Source organism: Anoplopoma fimbria, chromosome 7 (genome assembly GCF_027596085.1).
Source record: "Anoplopoma fimbria isolate UVic2021 breed Golden Eagle Sablefish chromosome 7, Afim_UVic_2022, whole genome shotgun sequence".
Taxonomy (NCBI): Eukaryota; Metazoa; Chordata; class Actinopteri; order Perciformes; family Anoplopomatidae; genus Anoplopoma; species Anoplopoma fimbria.
In genome coordinates this window covers 5,991,213-6,012,212 of record NC_072455.1, presented here as the reverse complement: position 1 = coordinate 6,012,212, position 21,000 = coordinate 5,991,213, and the positions used below count along the sequence as shown (strand labels likewise).

Here is a 21,000-nt window from a genome sequence, read left to right as displayed (position 1 = left end):
ACCCCCTGTCCTGACAGGAGGGAGTATCTAGAGCTGTATCTGTTTCAGCATGGACAGCGAGGGGAGAAAAGTGGTGGTCTGTGACAATGGGACAGGGGTAAGTCCAGTAGTGTTTGTATTATACCATTCTGTTAACATCACTGGTTATTGTCTTTTTCCTTTTCCAGTAACTTATAGTTTGTATTCAAAGTGTTATCTTCAACCTGTCTCATGCAAACCTACACCAGCTGTGTTAAACATCTGTTTTATTTCAAAGTGGGTTTAAAAAAAGATTACTTCTAGTTGTCATCCAAAGGGTGTGAATCTGTGTGCAAACTGCAGCCTGATTCCACATCTGTCTGGACTTGTCTCTCTGCCTCTAATGTGCACATGCAGCCATACATGGTTGCGATGCTTTGAACTGAGCATCAATTGGATGAAAAGCAGGAAGCGAGATTTGAGATACTAAAACATCCGGAGTGGCTCTTTAATACTGTATTGTGGAATGTAAATACTGATATATGTGTTGACAAACATGAGTAATATACAATACCTGCAGTCAGAAACTGGTTGTGTCGTATTTCTTGCCTCTCTTTGGAATGCATTGCATCCCTTCAGGCTAAGGAATGTGTCCATGGCCGCAGAGACAAGTTGAGACACTGTGGGATGAGGTTTAGTAATAACAGGCAGGAAGCAACAGTGTATTGCAAAAAAGCAATGCAATAATACACTTATTTCCCCATGCTTGCCAAATGAGTTAATATGCATGCTTTTAGAAATGGAATGGAATTGCATTTGCGGTTTCTGCTAAATAATCTGCTAAATGCATCATAATAATACACTCTAGGACAGACAGATTAAGCAAGATTAAACTGAATGGTACTGATTTTTGAATGATGAATGGAAATGATCCATTACAAAAGGATTTAGTGCAGGACTACAATTAATGTGTGGCATCAATTCATGGCTGCACAAAACAAACTTTCAGTTTCAGTTAACGTACAAAAAAACTAGAACTTTATTCACACATAAAAAATAAATCTTCTGGCATGTTTCACTCTCACATCCCTCCCCAGTTTGTCAAGTGTGGCTTTGCTGGATCCAACTTCCCCGACCACATCTTCCCCGCCATGGTGGGTCGACCAATCATACGATCAAACACCAAAGTGGGCAACATTGTGATAAAGGTGGGATTACTTTAATGTCTTGCTTTGCATATTTTCCCCGCTCAATCTTCTGTGTATCTATTTGTCAACAAAACTATCTTTATGTGGTTGTATTATATATTCAAAGCAAAGGGAATGCCTGTCTGGTAAGTCTGAACACACACTGTAAGACTTGCTAAACTCATTAAAAACCTGACCTGCCTCTTGTCCTCTGGCTCCTCTTACCTCTCAGCTCAAACGTATCAACGTGTCTTAGGACTGTACACCTGTTAGTCGCTCATAAGACACAGTTAAGTTCAGCTCACGTAACCTTAGGTTGTGCCAAGCATTCAGACGTTTACTCCCTGTAATCCTCACAGGACTGCACACAGATTATGTGGAGCAGGAGGCTTCGTTATATAATCCACAGCAGAGTGTAGAAAATACATTATAGTTTAGAAGATATTTGTCTGTCTTTTTTTGTAAAATACACTTTCCTTTTCCCCCTAAGTAAGATCTGTTAAAACCACCTTAAATCGTATTTAAACACAGACCGAAATGTGTTTGTGGCATCAAGTATCAAAAGTTGTCATCAGTTGGATTGTTAGTCTGAATATCCATAACCTGATTTAACTACTATATTATGACAAAGTTCTTGTATAAATAAAAATGTATACACTTATATATTCCCCGAAATATGTTCTTGTAAAAAGTATTTTTATTGCATCTGTGCCAAATTAAGATATCATTTTGGCACCAGGAGTGAAATTTTGGAAAAAAATACAAAGTCCTAATCCTTTTGGAACAAAGCATGGGAAACACAGAACAGTTACAGACTAACTATAAACACTTTACAACTTTTCCCCTTTCCATAAGAAAAAAAAATCCTAATTCTGTATTTATAAAAAGATAAATAAACAGACTTTTTACAGAAAGGTCAGCTCTTATCCCGTTGCTGAACCCCTCCTGCTCTCTCCCACCAGGACCTGATGGTGGGCGATGAGGCCAGCGAATGCCGCTCCATGCTGGAGGTGTCCTACCCGATGGAGAACGGGATGGTGCGCAGCTGGGAAGACATGCTCCACCTGTGGGATTACACCTTCGGCCCCGAGCGCCTGGACATCAACCCGTCAGAATGCAAGGTAGAACACAGCTGGGCAGATGTTGTGCTGAATTAACTTATTTAACAAAACAAGTTGTACTTGTTTCATTCCATGCCTGGAAAACCTTTTAAAGAATAAAAGACTCAGTTTGTATTTTTTTTTTGTTTCCTCTTCAAGATCCTCTTGACCGAGCCGCCCATGAACCCCATCAAGAACCGGGAGAAGATCACGGAGGTCATGTTTGAGAAGTACCAGTTCCACGGCATTTATGTGGCAATTCAGGCTGTGCTCACTCTGTATGCTCAGGGTAAGACATCAAATCATAGATAAATATGTAGTAGTTTAAAATAATTTGTTCATATTAACTCTCTGATTTGTTGTTTCTGAGAGCAAACTGTGATAATGTCAGGTTTCAGTGTTAAAAAGACAACAAATCTAATATATAACTTCTCTTTTCTGTTCTGTCAGACCTCCAGGCTTATTGGAAATGTTTCATTAAATAATATTTTGGTAATTGATCCTGTCTACAGGTTTGCTGACCGGTGTGGTCCTCGACTCAGGGGACGGTGTCACCCACATCTGTCCAGTGTACGAGGGCTTTTCTTTACCCCACCTCACACGCAGACTGGACATCGCAGGACGTGACATCACACGGTACCTCATCAAGGTGAGCCACGAGACTCTCAGCTCAATATTGCACATGAAGAAGAAATGAGGGAAAAGATGCATAAAAGATAAAAAGCAAAACCACTCACCGTTTAACTTTCCCGCCATCAGCTCCTGCTTCTCCGCGGCTATGCCTTCAACCACACCGCCGACTTTGAGACTGTGCGTATGCTGAAGGAGGAGCTCTGCTATGTGGGATACAACATCGAGCAGGAGCAGCGTCTGGCCCTAGAGACCACCTACCTGGTGGAGACGTTCACGGTATGTAGAAGAACTAAATCCCAGAAAATTGGCAAGAAAATAAAGTGTATTTTCCCAATTATCAAACTATTCTTTTAGTGTCACTATTAGTAGAATTATACATATTTTTGATGCTCTTTAAGTAAATACATTGTGGCATGCTGCTGCCATGTTGTTGTTTTTTCTACAAAGCTAAAGTTGGTTCCTTTCTGTGGTGCAGCTCCCTGACGGCCGACAGGTAAAGGTGGGCGGAGAGAGGTTTGGGGCCCCTGAAGCTCTCTTCCAGCCTCATCTCATTAACGTGGAAGGAGCAGGAGTGGCGGAGTTGCTCTTTAACACCATCCAGGCTGCAGACATAGACCTCAGGTCTGAGTCTCTTCTCTGCTGTCTGTACTAATACCCTAAAGAAGACACATTGAAATGTAGACAAGTCCTTTTCCCATCTCCCAACTGTTGTTTTTTTTCTGGTGCAGGCCAGACTTCTATAAGCACATAGTTCTGTCAGGAGGGACCACCATGTACCCGGGACTTCCTTCCAGACTAGAGAGAGAGATCAAGCAGCTCTACCTGGAGAGGGTGCTGGATGGAGACACTAAGAAACTATCGGTAAGAACTTTAGTATCCACTGAAAATATTTCTGGAGAATGATGCAGTGGAGATACAGCTTATTAAAACACATGAGCACCACAATGTTAGATTAGGTTATTGTCTACAACTGTTAAAACCTTTGCATAATTATCATAAAAACAATGTTAAAAAACATTTTTCATCAATTTAAGAAATGTTACATAGCATTGACAGTAGAGCTCTTTTACTATTTTTGTAATAATAATTGCATTTGACAAAGCAATCTTAGCCTGAGGTCAACTTTCTTGCTTGTTCTGGAGCTTTTGACCACATCACATGATCATTATGAAGGCTGAAAGTAACTGGACATTGTGATGGGATTGTATTTGGCAAGAATAATCTGTCTATAAACTCAATCAACTTTTGGGTTTCATTATTTTGATAACAAAAATGTTAAAATGAAAGAAAAATCTGCCAATTCAAACCCAATATTATACTGTAATATTTGTTCCAAAAAAAATGTATATTGAGAATATGTTTTGTTAATAGGATTATTTTGATGTTATTTCTAAAGAAGTTTTCCTACTGCGTTTGTAGGAGCAGTTTTATCTGGTTCTCTAACTAACAAACACAGGGTGACATATAAAATCATAGATAGAGCAAAAAGTTTAAATGGCCTCTCCTCTCTTTTCTCCTCACTTGTGTAGAAGTTTCCCATCCGCATCGAGGACCCTCCCCGTCGTAAACACATGGTGTTCCTGGGCGGTGCGGTGCTGGCCAACATCATGAAGGACAAGGACTCCTTCTGGCTGAGCAGGGCGGAGTACGAGGAGAAAGGCCTGGGGGTGCTGCAGAAACTGGGAGGTGGAGTCAGATAAAAATACAACCTGTAAATGAAAAAAACATGATCCAGATATTTCAGCTTTTATATGAACTTCTCACCTCTTAAAGCCTGGCATACTGGATGAAAGAGCTTGTACTTTATGTACGCCACACAAAGTGGCGCTCCTTCATTTCTGCTAGTGCTGAAACATTTTTGAGATTAATCAATTAGTGGACAAAAAGTCTTTTCTTTGTTTATATAATTTTTAAAGTGGAAATGTTTGCGTTTTGGACTGTTTTCTGACATTTCATAGACTTAACCATTACTTCATCTCTTACTAATATACACAGTGACCACTTAATCATCAAATTGAGGACGTTGTTTCTCCCAAGAATGAAAATATTTTGCAACATCCAATGAAAAAGTGAAACCCTTATATTGTGCTTTGTAAAAGGCTACTGGAAGCAATAGGAAAGTTATGTTAATGTATGCTGGGAAATGCCAAAGACTGATGTAGTAAATGTGAAATGTTTAAAATGGTTAATAATAATAAACCAGGGACAAAGACGCTTTCTAGCTGATTGTAATCTACCATAAGATTGTAAAGAAATTCTTTGTCTGGATATTTACTTTGCATTTGGGCAATATGGGTCCTAATATTTTATTAGTCAGATGTATGAGGATTTTTTAAATAACTTTTAAATAAATTTGATCAAACATGCTAATAAAGTGTTGTGTAAAAAGTGAGCAGTTCTTTCTTTGATTTGTGAAAAGCTGGAATAAAAAGCTAAAATATCAATTTTTTGGGGATGTCGACATTATAAACCACAGCTCTTGAATAAACAGCACATTTAAGGGTGCTGGTAGTTTAAAAGAAGCATTAAAGGGTGTCGTTTGCTGCCACCTGGTGGTTGAATTCGTTCAAGACATCCAATCCCACTAGAAAACAAACACTGTGAACAGATATTGCAATTTTTATTGCGATACTGAGTTACCTGACAAAATACAGTCATGTGTTTTCACACTGAAAAAAAGAAAAAGAAATAGTGAGCTCTCACAATGAACACATGCTTCACGCGCACCACATTCGCAGAACCTTCACATTAAATGAAAAAAAAAAAGCATGCAATAATGTTCAAAACACGTCATAGTTCTCAAAATGAACCTCCGCAGCTGATTTAAAAACTCCAGATATGTTGAAAATCCATACTTAGGCTTGATATCTACCCAACAATTTTGAACAATTAAAGGTTAGTTTTTTTAAATACACAACATGATAATTGATAATGACACTGAGTTGAACAGTCAGTTGACAGTGATGACTTGCAGCAGGAGCCACCAGAAGCTGGTGACCTTTTACATTTACATTCTACCAGTCACCGGGAGGTCCTGGTTTTATTGGTCAGACTGTCCTTCCAGTCCGGGGTTATTTTTTTTACAGTACGGCCAAGAGGAACAGAAGAACTCAAAAGCGGTGAGTTGAAACGTGGAATGAATGCAGTCATGAAGGGATTAAAGTCTGACAAGGACAAAAGATTTTAATACATTCGCAAGTCATTCAGTGGAAATCTGTTGCAGGTTGCCTCGTGTGTGTCGATGTGATGTTTTTTTTTTCTCACATGGTTTAAAAACAGAGAGCCAATGCTTTTCTGTCACTTCCCTCCTACTCGCCCATTACTCCACCTGCCAAAAAACACTTAATAGGATACGCGAGCAGGGAGGAGAGTCTGAGCTTTTTTTTTCTTCTTCAAAAAGCCAAAAATAAAATTCTCTCCGTGGGTGACTCTTAAAATAAACAGCTGATTTTAAAGCTTCCTTTGAGCTTGAAATTTCTTTCAAGGTAAAACACCTGTTGTATCACAAAATGGCCTCTTTTTTTATCTGTTTTTCTTTTTTGTCACTTTGGTATTGAGGTTTGGTCTTGGCTAGAACACATCTCACCTTTTTGTCAAACTGTATTCCAGGGGGGCACGACAAAAAAAAACCTTTAACAATGTGGTTCCATCCAACATAAAAAGTAATAAAACATCCAAGTGTCTTTTAGATATTTTGCCCAGATCTATACTCTGAAAGGGTTACATCACCACGGTGGACAATTTGTGTACAGGAAGTGATTTAGTTTCCAGGCAACAGTAGTCTCACAGAATTTGTCTTTGGATTTGAGCCTCCTCACGTTTGCTAATGATGTAATCCCTTCATGGTATAACACTGGGTTCATGTTTCAAATAACAAAACAAATCCATTTATTACACATTTTTTTTCCCATGTCACAACTAGTAGTACACTCCTTTTACACCAGCAGCCACCCTGAGTGGTACATAGTACAACTGTTTGGTTCCTGCTGTGCTCTGTGGCGTTGGTCCTTTGAGGAAAAGAGTTTACTGTTAAAAAGGTCTGCTCCGAGTCTGGAGAACAGCTGTGGGTATTTATTTCAAAGCGAGTCCTGACCGCCGACGAGACACAACACACCGCCGGAGAGAAAAGAGACAGAACAAGAGAGAGAAAGAGAGAGAAAGCGAGAGCAACCATCCATCTCCTCCTCCTCCTTCTCCTGCTCCTTCCTCCTCCTCCCCCCCTTCCTCCATTCCTCCCACTCACTCCTCACACACCGACTCGCTCAGGTCCACGGCGCCACCTCTGGTGAGCCGCCGCATCTTGCTGAAGTCGTGGTCGGTCCTCAGGTAGGAGAGCGAGGGGCCCCCCTCGCTGTGGCCCGCCAGGTCCTGGGGCTGGGCCTGAGGCGGCAGGGCCCGCATCTCGCCGCCGCTGCGCCAGTACAGGGTGTATTGCTGCGGGTCGGACACGCCGAAAGTGTCGGCACACAGCTGCGCCAGGGCCTGGCTCGTCTCCCCGGCTCTCCACTGCAACGTCCGCACGGCGCTCCGCTCCCCGTCCTGGAACAGTATCCGAACGCACCTCTGCAGGGAGGGAGGGAGGGAGGGAGGAGGTGAGATAGAGAGAGAGAGAGAGAGAGAAAAAAAAGAGTGAATATATATACTGTATTCATGCAAAACAGAGGTCAAGAGGCTTATGGAGTGAGGGCAAAGGAGGGGGAGGAGAGCGAGCGGAGCACACAGGCTGATAATCCTCTGTGATAAATGAGACAAAATGAAGCTCATAAAAGACGTTCTCTCTGAAGCAATTGCTTTTTCTTCCCACACACACAACCAGCGGGTCCGAGAGCTTTAAATGAAAAACCATCTTTGTGAAATTGCTCTTTTCTCTGTCGCTCGTTACAGCTTCATTGACAAACTCCAAGATATTAATCCACTACAGCGTGTCCACGTCCAAACTCACCAACTATAATCCGTTAAGCTCGCTTCGCTCTATCTCGGTGTTCTGGTGAAGTTTTCATCCAAACTTTTCTTTCAAAAGCACAGAAAAGCGTTCAAACACACGACTAACGAGTCTGTCCACTCTTCAAACACTTCACCGGCAACCTGACCTGGTCTATTATATAATGTCACATTGAGCCACCTACAGACGCCCTCACAACTCTACTTAAAAAACACACAGAGAAAAACATACTCAACATAATCCTTTCACCAAACAGCAAAGCTTGAGAAACCAGAGAGAATCCTCTCCTCAGCCACACACAAACAAACACATCCTACCTGCACACACAACAACACACAACCCCCCCCCCCCCCCCTGCCCTTCCAAACACACACACACACACACACACACACACACACACATAGATGCACAAGTGGCTAGAAATGCTCTTAAAACGACAAAGAAAAAACACACACGCCGGCTATAACAATCAACAGGTCAGCCATCATGAAAACTTACAGAGTCACTGAGCTCCTCGCTGTCCGTGTGCATATTGTGTTTGCCTGCTTCGATGGGTAGATGCAGCTCAATAAATTTCATGTTATCTGACCGCCCACTTCTTCATAGCACTTGGCTCACTGATCCCGCCTGTGTCAGTGGAAAATCTGGCTGCCTGGGTGAGTTAGATCGGCTATTTGAAGCCAGGAGAGGCACCACGTGACGAGACAGAAACGTTGTGGATGACAATGCCTTTTTTTTTTCTTTTTTTTTTTTTACCCCGTGGCATCTGGTGGACCGTTTCACCAATCTGTGGCCGGGAGATTGATAATAGGAGAGTGTAGGTAAAAGTCGGTGTATTAGTAGTGGATGCCCTGTCGTAAACCGGCGGGCCCCCAGATCAGCGGATTACCTCTAAAAATGTCTAAAGACTAATCCCCTAAAATGAATTTCAAACGTGTTCGCACGCAGAGAAGGGAAATCCAGGTGTGTTTTTCCTTTTGACCTACTGTTCCACTGAAAATCTTCACTCTGTGCACGACCTCTGGGAAATTTGAGTGCTGCCCGTGACTTTCCAAACAGCAGCAGCAGTTAATACCTGAGATCATCTTTGAGTCAAATATGGGCCGTTGTTGCCAGTTCTGCCCCACCTGTCACCGTCACAGCTGTAGGATAATCTGATGTTCCTTCAGCCTGCATCGCCATCAGCGTGATTAATGTAAAGTCTGACCTCGTTGGGTGGATTATCGCCTCGTTTGTGTGTTGCCGTTTGTGCCGTTTCAATAAAACATGAAACAGGTTCGTGTTTGAATCATGAAATGTGGAAACAGATTGTCTGTTTGAAACTTCTTCCAGTTCTAGAAACTGGAGTTTAGAGGCAAGATGTCAGGACAAATCATTAAGTAGGGCTGGGCAATAATTCAATGTGATAATTTATCGTCTTTCAATGGAATCATATTGTGATTAAATAGTTTATCGAGATATCGGGATACCCAAATATGCCGTCTATATTGATATTATAACTCAAATTTCTCGGAAATCTGATTATTCTGCTCTAAAATTCTAAACTTAATAGAAAATACTCAGTGCTTATCATTTGCAAAGCATGTAATATGCACAAGAGTATAAAAAAAACATGTTTTTTATTTCATAAAGACGATTTCGATAATGAATTACCAGAAAACATTAGCTATACATTGATTGTGTTGTAACTCTATTATGTTGTTCATTCTGTACACATGACATCTATTGCACTTCTGTCCATCCTAAGAGAGGGATTCCTCCTCTGTTTTTTTCCCTGAGGTTTCTATTTCTTTTCTCACCGTTAAAGTTTAATTGAATTGAAATGAATAGAGTGATATATATTGTTATTGAGATATGAAATTAATTATACTGTCAGAAGATTTTGCCCATATCGACCAGCCGTATTCTAGACTTTTAATATCCGATCTGTATAGAGACTCATCAAATTGTAAGACTGCTTTAACTTAAAGACAACTTTAAGACCACACAACGATTACAGATTACAATTCTAAGTAGAAACTACAAATTCAGATTACAGTTTTCACCATTACAGCTGCAAAAATCATGTTTCTTATCATTGTGACCTTGATTGGTCCATCAGAAGTTGAGAGATGAGTCATTAGTTTATTAAGTGCCAACCAATATTAACCTGACATTTTATTTTCCTCTCTGCACAGACTTCTAACATTCTTAAATATCAGTCCGATCATGGCTGAGTCACAGATATGATCTGCCTCTACATCATGCAGGGTCTTCCTGGTTGAAGTTGATTTATTTTTTAAGAATAAAGGTGAAGGTAAAGGTTTGTGGTTCCAGTAGTCAGTAACTTAGAGCAGGTATTTGGAAACTCGATTTGGCCCAGCCCTGTCCGAGATATTTTATTACCTTTGCAACATCTGCGAAGAAAATGAGCGTAAGGAGCACCAGCTGTCAATCACTTTTTATTACTGGTTGTTTTGATCCACGCCCCAAAATGGGTTTCAGCCACCTGAAACCCATTTTGGGTTCCAGCCTTTATTTTAGGAAGCTCTGTATCACTCTACTCCTCCAGCATCACTAATCATGTGACTTCTCTCTCTTCTGTAAAAGCTCTCATAAGCATCAACAGTTATAAAAAGCGCTGAGAGCGTTTAGAAAGTAAAGAGTAAATTACAAAAATACATGCATTGTGTTTTAATAACAGCAATTCTATTATAAAAAACATTTTAAATTGATTTCCTTCTCTCCGCACATCAATCAGCTCTTCACACAGGGCAGCTATGTGTGACAGCTATAAAGTAGAATATCCTGCAAACCCACACATGCTGTAACACTACAAGTGTTTCTGTCTTGTGCTACTACAATACAAACCCCCCCCAAAAAAAAACATCTGGCACAGCACCGACCTGACTCTGCTGGTTCTCCTTTTGTCTCTGGGCCTCTCGGCTCCGTCTGCAGCTCCACTCCTTCAGCGCCTCCTGGGCCTCCGGGGTCAGGCAGCCCGAGAGCGGCTGCTCCCTGTCCAGGCTCTGGATCAGACACAGGCTGGCATACACACTGGTCAAGTAGTACCCACCTGGAACCAAAAATAATAATAAAAAAGAGTACACAACTGAGAACTGTAAAAGTGACAAAAATACAGATGTAATGATCAAAATCTCATTAGTCGCAAGTATTTAACATCTAGAGCTGAATTGATTAATTAGTTAATTTACTTGTTGTTGCACAGAATATTAATTGATAACAAATTAAGTAATTATTCTTAGGAAAAATAATAGAATTTGCTGGTTTTCTTAGTTTTCTATTATAGTGAATTATATAATTCAATATATTTGTTTTTTGGGCCAGCAATTTAAATATATGTCAACTTGGGTGTAGTGCAATTTTGTGGGAATTTGTCACTATTTTCTGACACTCAACAAATGATTAATCAGTGAACCGAGAAAATAAATGCCAGATTTACTCATAGTGAAAAAAAATCCTGATTTGCAGCCAAGTTACTGGCAGTGTAGTAGGCTCTGAGTAAAAAATAAATGGGTATTTATCAGTAATTATGATGCATTTTGACCACAACAGCAGCTATAAAAGTCCCAAACCTGCACTTGTCACTAAATTTCACATATATTTAAAATGTAAACACCAATAGAGTAAAAGTGTGTGGTCCAATATATAAAGTACAAACATAAACATCTGTTCTATCTCTAAATGTGCTGCTGGCACCTTCCAGGTTTCTGGAGTCCAAGGGAAGTTGTGAGTCACTGGAGCCAAAACGGAGGAAGTCTTCTTTGACTTTGTTAAGCAAAAACTTAAGTCTTCAAACTCTCAAAACTAAAGTCATACAACTCAAGTCAACACATGTGAATACCTGCACAAGTACAAGGTAAATCACTACTGCATGTAGTGCTTTAGGTCGTACCCTCTCCGCCGAGCCAGGAGGGCTCCAGCAGCTCCATCATGTACTCCACCTCTATCAGGATGTGAGGCCTGTTGCACTCCACAATCACGTAGGACAACGACGGCAGGAAGTCTTCCCAGCTCACTTCCTGCCCTGTAAAAAGTAAATAACAACAGGAGAGTATAAGGTTATTACTTTGTTTGTTTTTTTAAAGTAGGTTTTGATTGAATTATTTATATATTATAGCAATTTGCAGGGACAGAAAACGAGAAAGAAAAAAGTATTTTTGGGCTAGATCTGTGTTTCATTCATCTTCATGTTGCTAAATAGACTTTGCAAATGCCAGCTGAAATATTAAACTTTTTGAACATGATGATGCATTCACTTGCAGCAGGTCGTGCTGAGAAGCAGACGGGTCGTGCTCCAGCTCACAAAGATACAGTATATCTGAAGTGTGGAGCTTTTGCAAAGAATTGTTGACCTTCATTCCTTTTTTCAAGGAAGCTTTTAAGCAGCGAATACAGTATGCTTGAAAAACATAAGAGCAATAATGGAATAATTCCAGTTGAACATCTCAATCTGTAAATGCATGAACTTGAAATCTACGTAGTTTTTGAATAGGGACTATTTAAAGATAAAGTAGATCCTTAAAATCCAATGAAATACCAATGTAAATGTTCTCACCATGTAAGGACCCCATGGCCTTGTGCACACACTTGCACACCTGCAGCAGCAGTAGCACCTTGTCGATGGGGGAGTGCGTCCTCTGCATCAGGAGCAGCTTCTGCTTCACCCTCTCCACCTCGCGGCTGTCGGGGACGCCGGTCCGCACGCCGAGCTGCTCCATGGCGGCGTCCCCCTTCAGACGGATCATGTTCTGGGTGAGGCGCTGGCTGGTGCCGTCCTGATTGTGCCACGCAACCAGAGCCTTTTCCAGGTGGGACCTCAGGGGCCTGAGCACGCAGGAGAACATGGCCCGCTCCAGAGCCAGATCTGAGGACAGAAGGGTTCATTGTTTGAGACTGAGGCCGAGAGAATTTTGTAAAATTGTGAGGCTTTTTTTTTCTGTAGACAGAGTTGTTTGTGCATTTCATTTGTTTTGTCATTTGCAGGTGGAGAAATGTGTCTACATATCCAGAGGCGTTGGCAAGAGGCCAAGAGAGCTATGCTGTTATTGCTTTGAATTATTAGGTTGAATAAAGTGTCAACAATGAAAATTATGTCTCTCTTCCTTTTTTAGAGAATGTTTGAATAAATACAAAGGACATTTTCTTCTGCTGTGGAGGGGAATCCTTTTCTTTTACCAACTAGCCAACCACAGAACAAACAAACACTTGTGTTTGTATGTTTTCTACTTTGTATTTTGACTGTTGGGATATTTATTGATATCTTGATATGAGCTAAATAGCGTCTTATATTTGAGCATAATTGGCATAGTTGTTGTCTTTTCCTGGTTTTAAAGGCTGCATTACAGTAAATTGGTGTAATTTTCTTAACTTACCAGTTTTAGCTCCTCTCTTATTTGCTTTTACTCACTTATGTCAATATATCCACATTACTGATAAATCCCATTGCGTAAATATTTTTTTTTACCAATAGCCAACATTACAGTACCGTCTCAATATCGATATTGTGGTGTTTGGTCAAAAATATATTTTTTTGATTATTTGATTTTCTCCATATTGCTCAGCCATAAATAAATTTAAATGTAAATCCTATCACTTTAAGTCCCCAGAAAACTTACTGAATAACAGTTCTCTTAAATACAAATTACAACCAATAAAGGCAAAAACCCCACAACATTGTATTGTTTTCATAAGGACTTTTCATTTCTGGAGGACACCAACATTCACACAACATGGCTTGCAGAATCAGTAATCTCTTTTAAATCACTTCTTAAAACACATTTTTATAGATTGGCTTTTATGTGATGTCGTCGTTTTATTGGTTCATTTTCATTTGGTCTTGGTATTTTATCTTATATTTGTTTACTATATTTTACCATTATCACTTGATTTTATTTATTTTATTTATTTTATTTATTTTATTTATTTTATTTATTTTATTTGTTTATTTTGATTGTCACTTGTTTATTTGATTGTCACTTGTTATTTCATTTCGTTTCTTATGCACTGTCTTGCTGGCTGGTCTGTCAAAGCACTTTGTAAAACTTGTTTTTAAAAGGTGCTATATAAATAAAGTTATTATTATTATTATTATTATAACATGGAATGTGTCAAATCACAAAAGCTAGTTACAATAAACAGAAAGCTAAATGTGAAATGGTTGTGACTGTTTCTCAAGACAGGAAAGAAAAATAAAGAAAAATAAAACTCCAACAGCTGAATACTTTCTGAGGCAGACTTGACAAATGAAACAATTCTAACTTTCCCAAAAAGGTAGAATTTATTGCTGCGCTGCTGTTTTGGATTGCATCAGATTGTTAAATATTTTTTTTGTCCACCTCATGTAAAGTTCAGGAAGTGTGTTTTTATATCTGGGAATATCACAAAGTATGAAAATCCTACATTACTTTTCATACACGGTGACTCTTCATTATTGAGAGGTCAACAAGTTTACATATTTATCTCCATGCTGGGAGCCTAAAGGCAAACATTTGATTATCCATGATTATGTTTATTCTTCTTAGCACCTGGAGAGCTAACATTCTCGAGATACAGTTTTATTTTTGGCCTGACAACAGTGAGGTGTAATACAAAAAAAAACTACACATGCATGTTCTCAAACACACACACACACACACACACACACACACACACACACACACACACACACACACACACACACACACACACACACACACACACACACACACACACGCACACACTGATTCCCCTGCAGTCTGTGGGCAGTCCTGACTAAGTGGGTAACAATCCTCCAGTGCTCACTGTTTTCCACTCATCATCAATATCCTCCTCTCCATCTCTCATGTTTCCCTCCTGTATAATCCCCCCCCCCCTTCTCCTCCCCATCTACCTTACTACATCATTCCCCCTTGTGATTAATCATTCACGCCCTCCATGCTGTGTTTCTCCACCTCCCTCTCCTCCCCCCTTCCCGGCATCCCTCCATCTCTTTCACCAGCTCTTTAGAGTAACAGATTACATGTAATGCGACTACAGCCTGGTTGGCTACTGGCTAGTTCTGAGAAAAAAAACAGACTTTTTTGCAGTTATTACTCATAGACCTGTAACTGATTACACTTTCAAAGTATCCTTCCTATTTCTATCCCTCCCTCCCACCCTCCCCTGAATCGTGCTGCTCTTCAAGTGAGCGTGGGACTGTGATATCTTTTTATGATAAACGAGGGGGAGAAAAAAAAAAAGAAAAATGCAAATGCCTCCCACCGACGCAATGCGAGATAAATCATAAACGGAGCGCAGGAAGGAAAGGATGGGAGGAAGGCAGGCAGCGGCCGACCGCTCTCCTATCCTTCCCCGAAGCCTCTGCACTGCCAGGCAACCATCCATCATCACATATTTACGCTCAAACACTACCTGCAAACACACACACACTCGGCCGCACACAAAGGAGTAAAGAAAAAAAGACAAAAACCCACGCAGAGGACTGTGTCAAAAGATCTAACTAGAATCCTTCCAGTAGCAGCCTGCGATGTCTTTACAGTAACAAGAAGAATCACACTTTGAGTGCGATGGATGTGAGTGCAGGCGTGTCGGGGACAGGGCTTTCCCTAATGCTGTTGTCTAAATACCAGAGACAATATAGAGCTTTAGTGAGTGAGGCTCTATCCCCCCCCCCCCCCCCACGCAAACTACTTTGTGTTGACAGTGCCTTTCACTGGAGCCTGGGCAGCCCACCATTTATGAGAAAAGGCTGTCTGTTTCCATAGACCTGCGTCCTCTGGCACCGTGCTCTATTGAATCAGTGTTTTCTAATAGTACAGTTTCTTTTTTTTTTTTTTTTTTTTCACAATTCGCTGCCTCCTGCAGTCCCCTGCTGCACTCTCCGTCTCCTCGTTTTGATGTGACAAATGCGAGAAATTTCACGAGGTTGACAAGATGCAGTCAGCTTCATTCGATATGCAGACGATACAACATTTTTTTTAACGACTTTTTTAAATGACTTTTTTATGTGTATAGTTCCACAATTAGTTGTAACTAATTGCTGCACATAATGTGAAAAGCTGGGAAATGCTTCTCTGTCTAGACATGAAAAAGCAAAGGTGTCATTCAGAGATGTTTGTATGGCTGATTTCCAGATTTTGGGTATATTAAAACTGTCCAGTGTTGTTCTGCTGTATCAAGTGGATCATCCATCACGTTGTTCAAGCACTAAGGCTGCAAAACATGTCGTTGATATATGGAAGGCTATCTCTTCTCAACCTACAGTAACTCATTTACTTTAATTAGTGAAGAAAGTGGAAATGCAGTTTACTGCACTGCTTCACAAGGATTATGCACTCATGGGAGACCACATTTAAATATAATGTGTTGACACGTTTACCAGGTTTGTGTTCGGTTACCTTTCTCGTTCTCTGGCACCAGGGTCTCAATGGGAGGCTCCAGCTCTCCGCTGTCCAGCAGGCAGCACTTGGCCTGGGACAGAAAGAGGCGCAGACCCTGCAGGAGCTGCACAGAGGTCACGCGTGATGAGGAAGAGGAGGACGAGGAGGAAGCCAGGGATTTCAGCACCTCTCTCTGTGCCAGGAGGAAGTCCTGAACCATGCCCCCGAAGATGGAGCGCCTGTCTCTGGACAGCTCCTCCACCAGTCGCGTCAGCCGCTTGTCCGGAGCGAAGAAACACACGAACGCTTCGCTCATGCGGTGCAGCCCGCCGCGGCCCCGAGAGCGCACCAGAGGCGGACGCTGGTAGAAGTGAGCCTGGGCCTGGGCCACGCTCTCCGGATCTGAATCGGAGTCGTCGTCCTCGTCCATGCTGCTGAAGGAGCTGCTGCTGTCCAGCTCGGCCAGGGATGGAGCCGGGCGGCGCTCCAGAACCGCCACCTCGATGCCTTGCTCCTCTGCCCGGATAGGCTGCCGGGCCTGTGGAGGCTCCTCCGCATTTGCAGATGTCTTGATCAGGACAGAAAGGAGTCAGTTGATTTAAAAACATTAAGAAAGCATGTTTAATTTAAGACATTTATGGTTGTTAATATCACCCAAAAACATGAATGCTGAGGTACAGTACCAGTCAAAAGTTTGGACAAACCTTCTCATTCAATGTTTTTTCTTTATTTTTATTGTTATTTTTTTTCTACATTGTAGATTAATATTGAAGACATCCAAACTATGAAGGAACACACATGGAATTATGTGGTAAACAATCAAATGCTCAACAAAGTAGTTGAATGAGAAGGTGTGTCCAAACTTTTGACTGGTACTGTAAAGAGGATTTTCTAAATGTCCTAATACTCACAGTCCCACATAGAAGTAAAGGAATGGTCTGAAAGACAAATAAAGACGTAAACAAGTTTTACTTGTGGCACATAGACGGACATCACGTCCTCTTCCTCTGCAGAACCCGGTGACACAGCGGGGGTTCTCCTCAGGACCCCTGCCCCGGGGTGAACTCTTCTCTGTGGGTTACCGCCGGTCTTCTGCAGCCTCTCCGACCCGCCGGGCAGCTCCAGTGAGGAGGGAGGTGAGTAGGAGCCGACCCCCTCCAGGGACAGGTTCATGGAGGACTCGGAGAGCCGGAGACGCATGCTGCGCTTGAAGCGGTGCCGTTTATTGGAGGCACTGTGGTTAATGAGTTGTGGCTGCTGCAGAGAAGAAAAAAGTGGACTCAGTCCTTCACACCTCACAAGATCCAGTGGCGTTTGTTTTTCAAAGGGTATAAAGTGAAATGCAAGGTGAACAGTAGTTATGTTAGCAGTCATATAGGAGGATGGATTCTGAGTCCTTCACTTTAAAACAATGAACTTCTCAGGAACTTAAACTGTGACTGACTTTTCTCTTAATCTGTTTGATTATATAAACCATGTGAAGTTTAAATTCAGCTAAAATACAAAAAAATCACCAACAGTTGAGTCCTTGAATGGTCTCAGAGAGCTCAAATAAACATACAACCGCCAATACTTACCATGCTGACCTCCAGCTGTAGGAAGAGCGGGTTGATGAAGCAGAGTTTGCCTGGTCGACCCTGGTTCAGACGTCGGTCCTGGGCCACAGACGTCTGACCCTGGCTGCCGCTGGTCGATGGAATCGGGTCCACTGGTCCGTTTTGGATCTCTGCAGCTGTCGGTGAGTTCCAGAAGTCTGGTCCAGAGAGAAAAAGAGAGTTTGGATACCAACGTTTTTCAGTTATACATTCATTATCTGTAGAGCAATCTGATCTTTTCATGTTTGTTTGAAGCAGTTTTGCAAATATTTCAAGATCAATGTGGTAATAATTCACTTGTTACACATAGAACCTTTATTTTTCTCTTTCAGGCTACTTTACTTGCTTGTGAACTAGCGTTTAATCATTTTACATAAAACAGTATTTAAACAAATATGTGCCGTATAATATAAGTTTATCTGACTAGAGAACTATGCTTTCATAGAACCACGGAGAGAAAGAGTCTTTTGTCTCTGAGCTGCAGTCAGTGACACACACTGTGTCTTACTTGTGTCATTTCTTGCCATATTGAAGTCACACCTCGTTCTCTGCTGCTTCATAAGTACATTAGCATGTTAAAATAGATGCAAGCTGGCAGTCACTACCTTACTCACTTATTCCTTTACTTCTTTACCATTTTATACACTTTCCTGAGGAGAAGCCATTACGGAGCAACTTCAACTTTAGATTGATAATTATCTACACAAAGAATGTATAAAACTTTGAGCAATATTTGTTGGTATGCTAGCAAACTTGTGAAGCTAGCATTTGACAACTCAGAGCTAAAAGCTAAATATTAACAAGCTGCAATGCCCACAGTGACAATGCTAACATATATTTAACAGTATGTTTACATCACCATCTCTGCTAATCTGCACTAAACACTGAGGCTGATGGGATTGTAATTAGTTTTTCAAGTATTTGATCATAGAAATAAATACATTTTGTCCTGCTGATGATGTTAGATGACAGTTCAGGGGGTCACCAAAGGTATGACAATTCATCCTGAGGGGGACATGGATGTCTGTACTTGGATTAGAGGTCTTCACTGTACCTTGTCCCATGTGTGAGATGGCCTCCAGCTGCCTGTGTGTCGTGGCTCTAGCGATGGCCTCCGGTAGCTGCATTGGGAACGGCAACACATCTCTGCAGACGAGAATAAAAATCCACACCAAAATAAATCAAATTAAACCCTGAGTATGTGTGTGACCAGGTGAATTGCATGGTATGCGGAGCAAAAGTTTACTGTCATCTTTGGGTAAATTGAAGCTTAATAAATGAAATCATTACATTACATTACATTACATTACAGTCATTTAGCCCTTTTATCCAAAGTTTTCCCAAAGTTTTATCAAGTTCTTACCCACCAAAAAACATTTCTTTATTGATCTCGCTTTGTGCAGAGGTTTACTTTAGTATGTAATTGTGTGCTGAAGCATTAGGAATTCCCCTCATTTGAACTAGGGGGGAAACCATGCAAATCAGCCCACAGCTGTCCACATACTTTTTACTTTTCAGTTACAATAATACATCACCTGCTGATACAGTAGAAGGCCACCAGTCGACAAAGGTCAGGGAAGGTCAGCGCTGAGTTCTCCAAGGCAAATGCTGGTTAAAGAAGAGACAGAGCATGACTGACTGCTGTGGAAGCAGTGGGAGACTTGTTCAAATCTAACAGGAAATATATGGCGGCTAGAAAATTATCTGGAGAACCCATCGTCTCTGTCCCACACTACTTCAGTAAGTGTGTGAACTGCACCGCACATAAATGTAGCGTTGTGTATATATCGCCGGTGGATGATAAATGCTAATCTCTCTTGTTTTATACTCACTGGAGTCCTCCTCACAGATGAAGCACTCCTTAACAGAGGAGGCACTTTTGTCCGCAGTCACTCTCAAACACAGCACTTTCCTCTGGCTGGAGCTGCATTTACGCACCAAAAAGGTCTGGAAGCACCGGCAACCACCGCAGAAACAAGGATAGAGCATAGGGATGTTAAAAATATATTTTCTTTTCACAGATTATTCTGGGGGAGGCACAGATGGTGCAAATATTAATGTAATGTACAAATTAATAGCAAGATATATCCCATTAATATTAGCTATCAGTGTGCGGTGGAAGCCTCAGAGGAGCTATAGAGCTGTGTACAAAGTTAAAAACAAAATGATTGTTGTCTTTGTTGAAATACTGAGGTTTTAAAGCAAATATTCATATTTCCAAAATGGTGAAATATTGGGGAATTTAAAGCTTAATAAGGTAAATCCCACAGTTTTATGAAGATTTTTTTTTTCTTCCTGTTTCTCTAAAATATCAATAGGTCCGCAAATTTTGGGGGGTATTCTTTTAACTGATAAGGTCATATGATTGAAATAATTGACCGGTCCGTACCCCGACAGGCTCCCTAAGCAGGATATAGAGGGCGGAGTCTTGTTTGAGTGACAGCTGCAGCCACACTGGATGTGTGAGCAGCAGGCGATCCAGAACACTGAAGACCCGCTGAGAGCCTCGATGGGTGCCGCCCATCTCCTGCATCTGAAACACATGATGTACTTATTGTTATTATTCAAAAACAAGCAGATGAGTAGGCCTAGTAGTTGTTTTTTTGCCTGTTTAAACATCTATTTCAACAACAGAAATCACAAGATTAGCTTTGCAATGAAATCTGTATTTCACACTGAATAAATAGTTGACCACAAGGTGTTTGTGATGCTAACAGATTTTCTTTTTGTATCTTTTCTGTCAATGAGTTAGGTTGCAATAGGTATATATGATATATGATACAGATTTCCCTTTAGAGTTGCGCCCAGACTGTGCCCCCTAAAGCTTAAGTGAAACCTACGCACTACACATTACATTACAGTCATTTAGCAGACGCTTTTATCCAAAGCGACTTACAATCAGTAGTATATTACATATCATTCACCCATTCACACACTGATGACAGGCTACCATGCAAGGTGCCACCATCAGACTCTAACTAACATTCATGCAACATCCAGTCCACACCGATGGCAAGCCTTCGGGAGCAACTTGGGGTTAAGTGTCTTGCCCAAGGACACATCGACTGCCGAAGCCGAGTATCAAACCACCGACCCTCTGATTGGAGAACTACCTTGCTCTCCACTACGCCACAGTCATCCCAAGTGTACACAAGTGTACTTATACAGTTAAGAGTTGTGTGTTTGTTAAGGTGAACATACACACATGTAACTAGCACTGCGAGC

The 21,000-nt window shown here is 41.2% G+C and overlaps 2 protein-coding genes across 2 annotated transcripts; one reads left to right on the top strand and one right to left on the bottom strand.

Moving 5' to 3' along the window:
- The first annotated feature begins 49 nt into the window (after window positions 1-49).
- zgc:101810 (uncharacterized protein LOC493612 homolog) lies at window positions 50-4,578 on the top strand. The gene is made up of 9 exons (XM_054602035.1): window positions 50-97; window positions 1,056-1,166; window positions 2,108-2,266; window positions 2,405-2,534; window positions 2,758-2,894; window positions 3,005-3,154; window positions 3,354-3,499; window positions 3,607-3,739; window positions 4,408-4,578. Exons 1-9 carry the CDS (start codon window positions 50-52, stop codon window positions 4,576-4,578), a joined length of 1,185 nt encoding a protein of 394 aa, XP_054458010.1.
- A 2,539-nt stretch (window positions 4,579-7,117) lies between these two features.
- rin1b (Ras and Rab interactor 1b) lies at window positions 7,118-20,308 on the bottom strand. Its single transcript, XM_054602029.1, has 11 exons — window positions 20,165-20,308; window positions 19,608-19,722; window positions 19,311-19,383; window positions 18,830-18,921; window positions 17,758-17,933; window positions 17,153-17,437; window positions 16,199-16,748; window positions 12,379-12,687; window positions 11,716-11,847; window positions 10,706-10,875; window positions 7,118-7,441 (listed from the first exon to the last, which is right to left on the bottom strand). The coding sequence occupies exons 1-11, from the start codon at window positions 20,306-20,308 to the stop codon at window positions 7,118-7,120; spliced, it is 2,370 nt and encodes a 789-aa protein (XP_054458004.1).
- Between the last annotated feature and the right edge of the window lie 692 nt (window positions 20,309-21,000).

Coding starts and splice junctions, on each gene's coding strand:
- zgc:101810 (XM_054602035.1), top strand. CDS start 50: ATGGACAGCGAGGGGAGAAAAGTGGTGGTCTGTGACAATGGGACAGGG. Junction 98..1,055: donor TCTGTGACAATGGGACAGGG/GTAAGTCCAGTA, acceptor ATCCCTCCCCAG/TTTGTCAAGTGTGGCTTTGC. Junction 2,267..2,404: donor TCAACCCGTCAGAATGCAAG/GTAGAACACAGC, acceptor TTCCTCTTCAAG/ATCCTCTTGACCGAGCCGCC.
- rin1b (XM_054602029.1), bottom strand. CDS start 20,308: ATGCAGGAGATGGGCGGCACCCATCGAGGCTCTCAGCGGGTCTTCAGT. Junction 17,934..18,829: donor CATCTCACACATGGGACAAG/GTACAGTGAAGA, acceptor TCTCTGGACCAG/ACTTCTGGAACTCACCGACA. Junction 17,438..17,757: donor TACAGCTGGAGGTCAGCATG/GTAAGTATTGGC, acceptor TCTTCTCTGCAG/CAGCCACAACTCATTAACCA.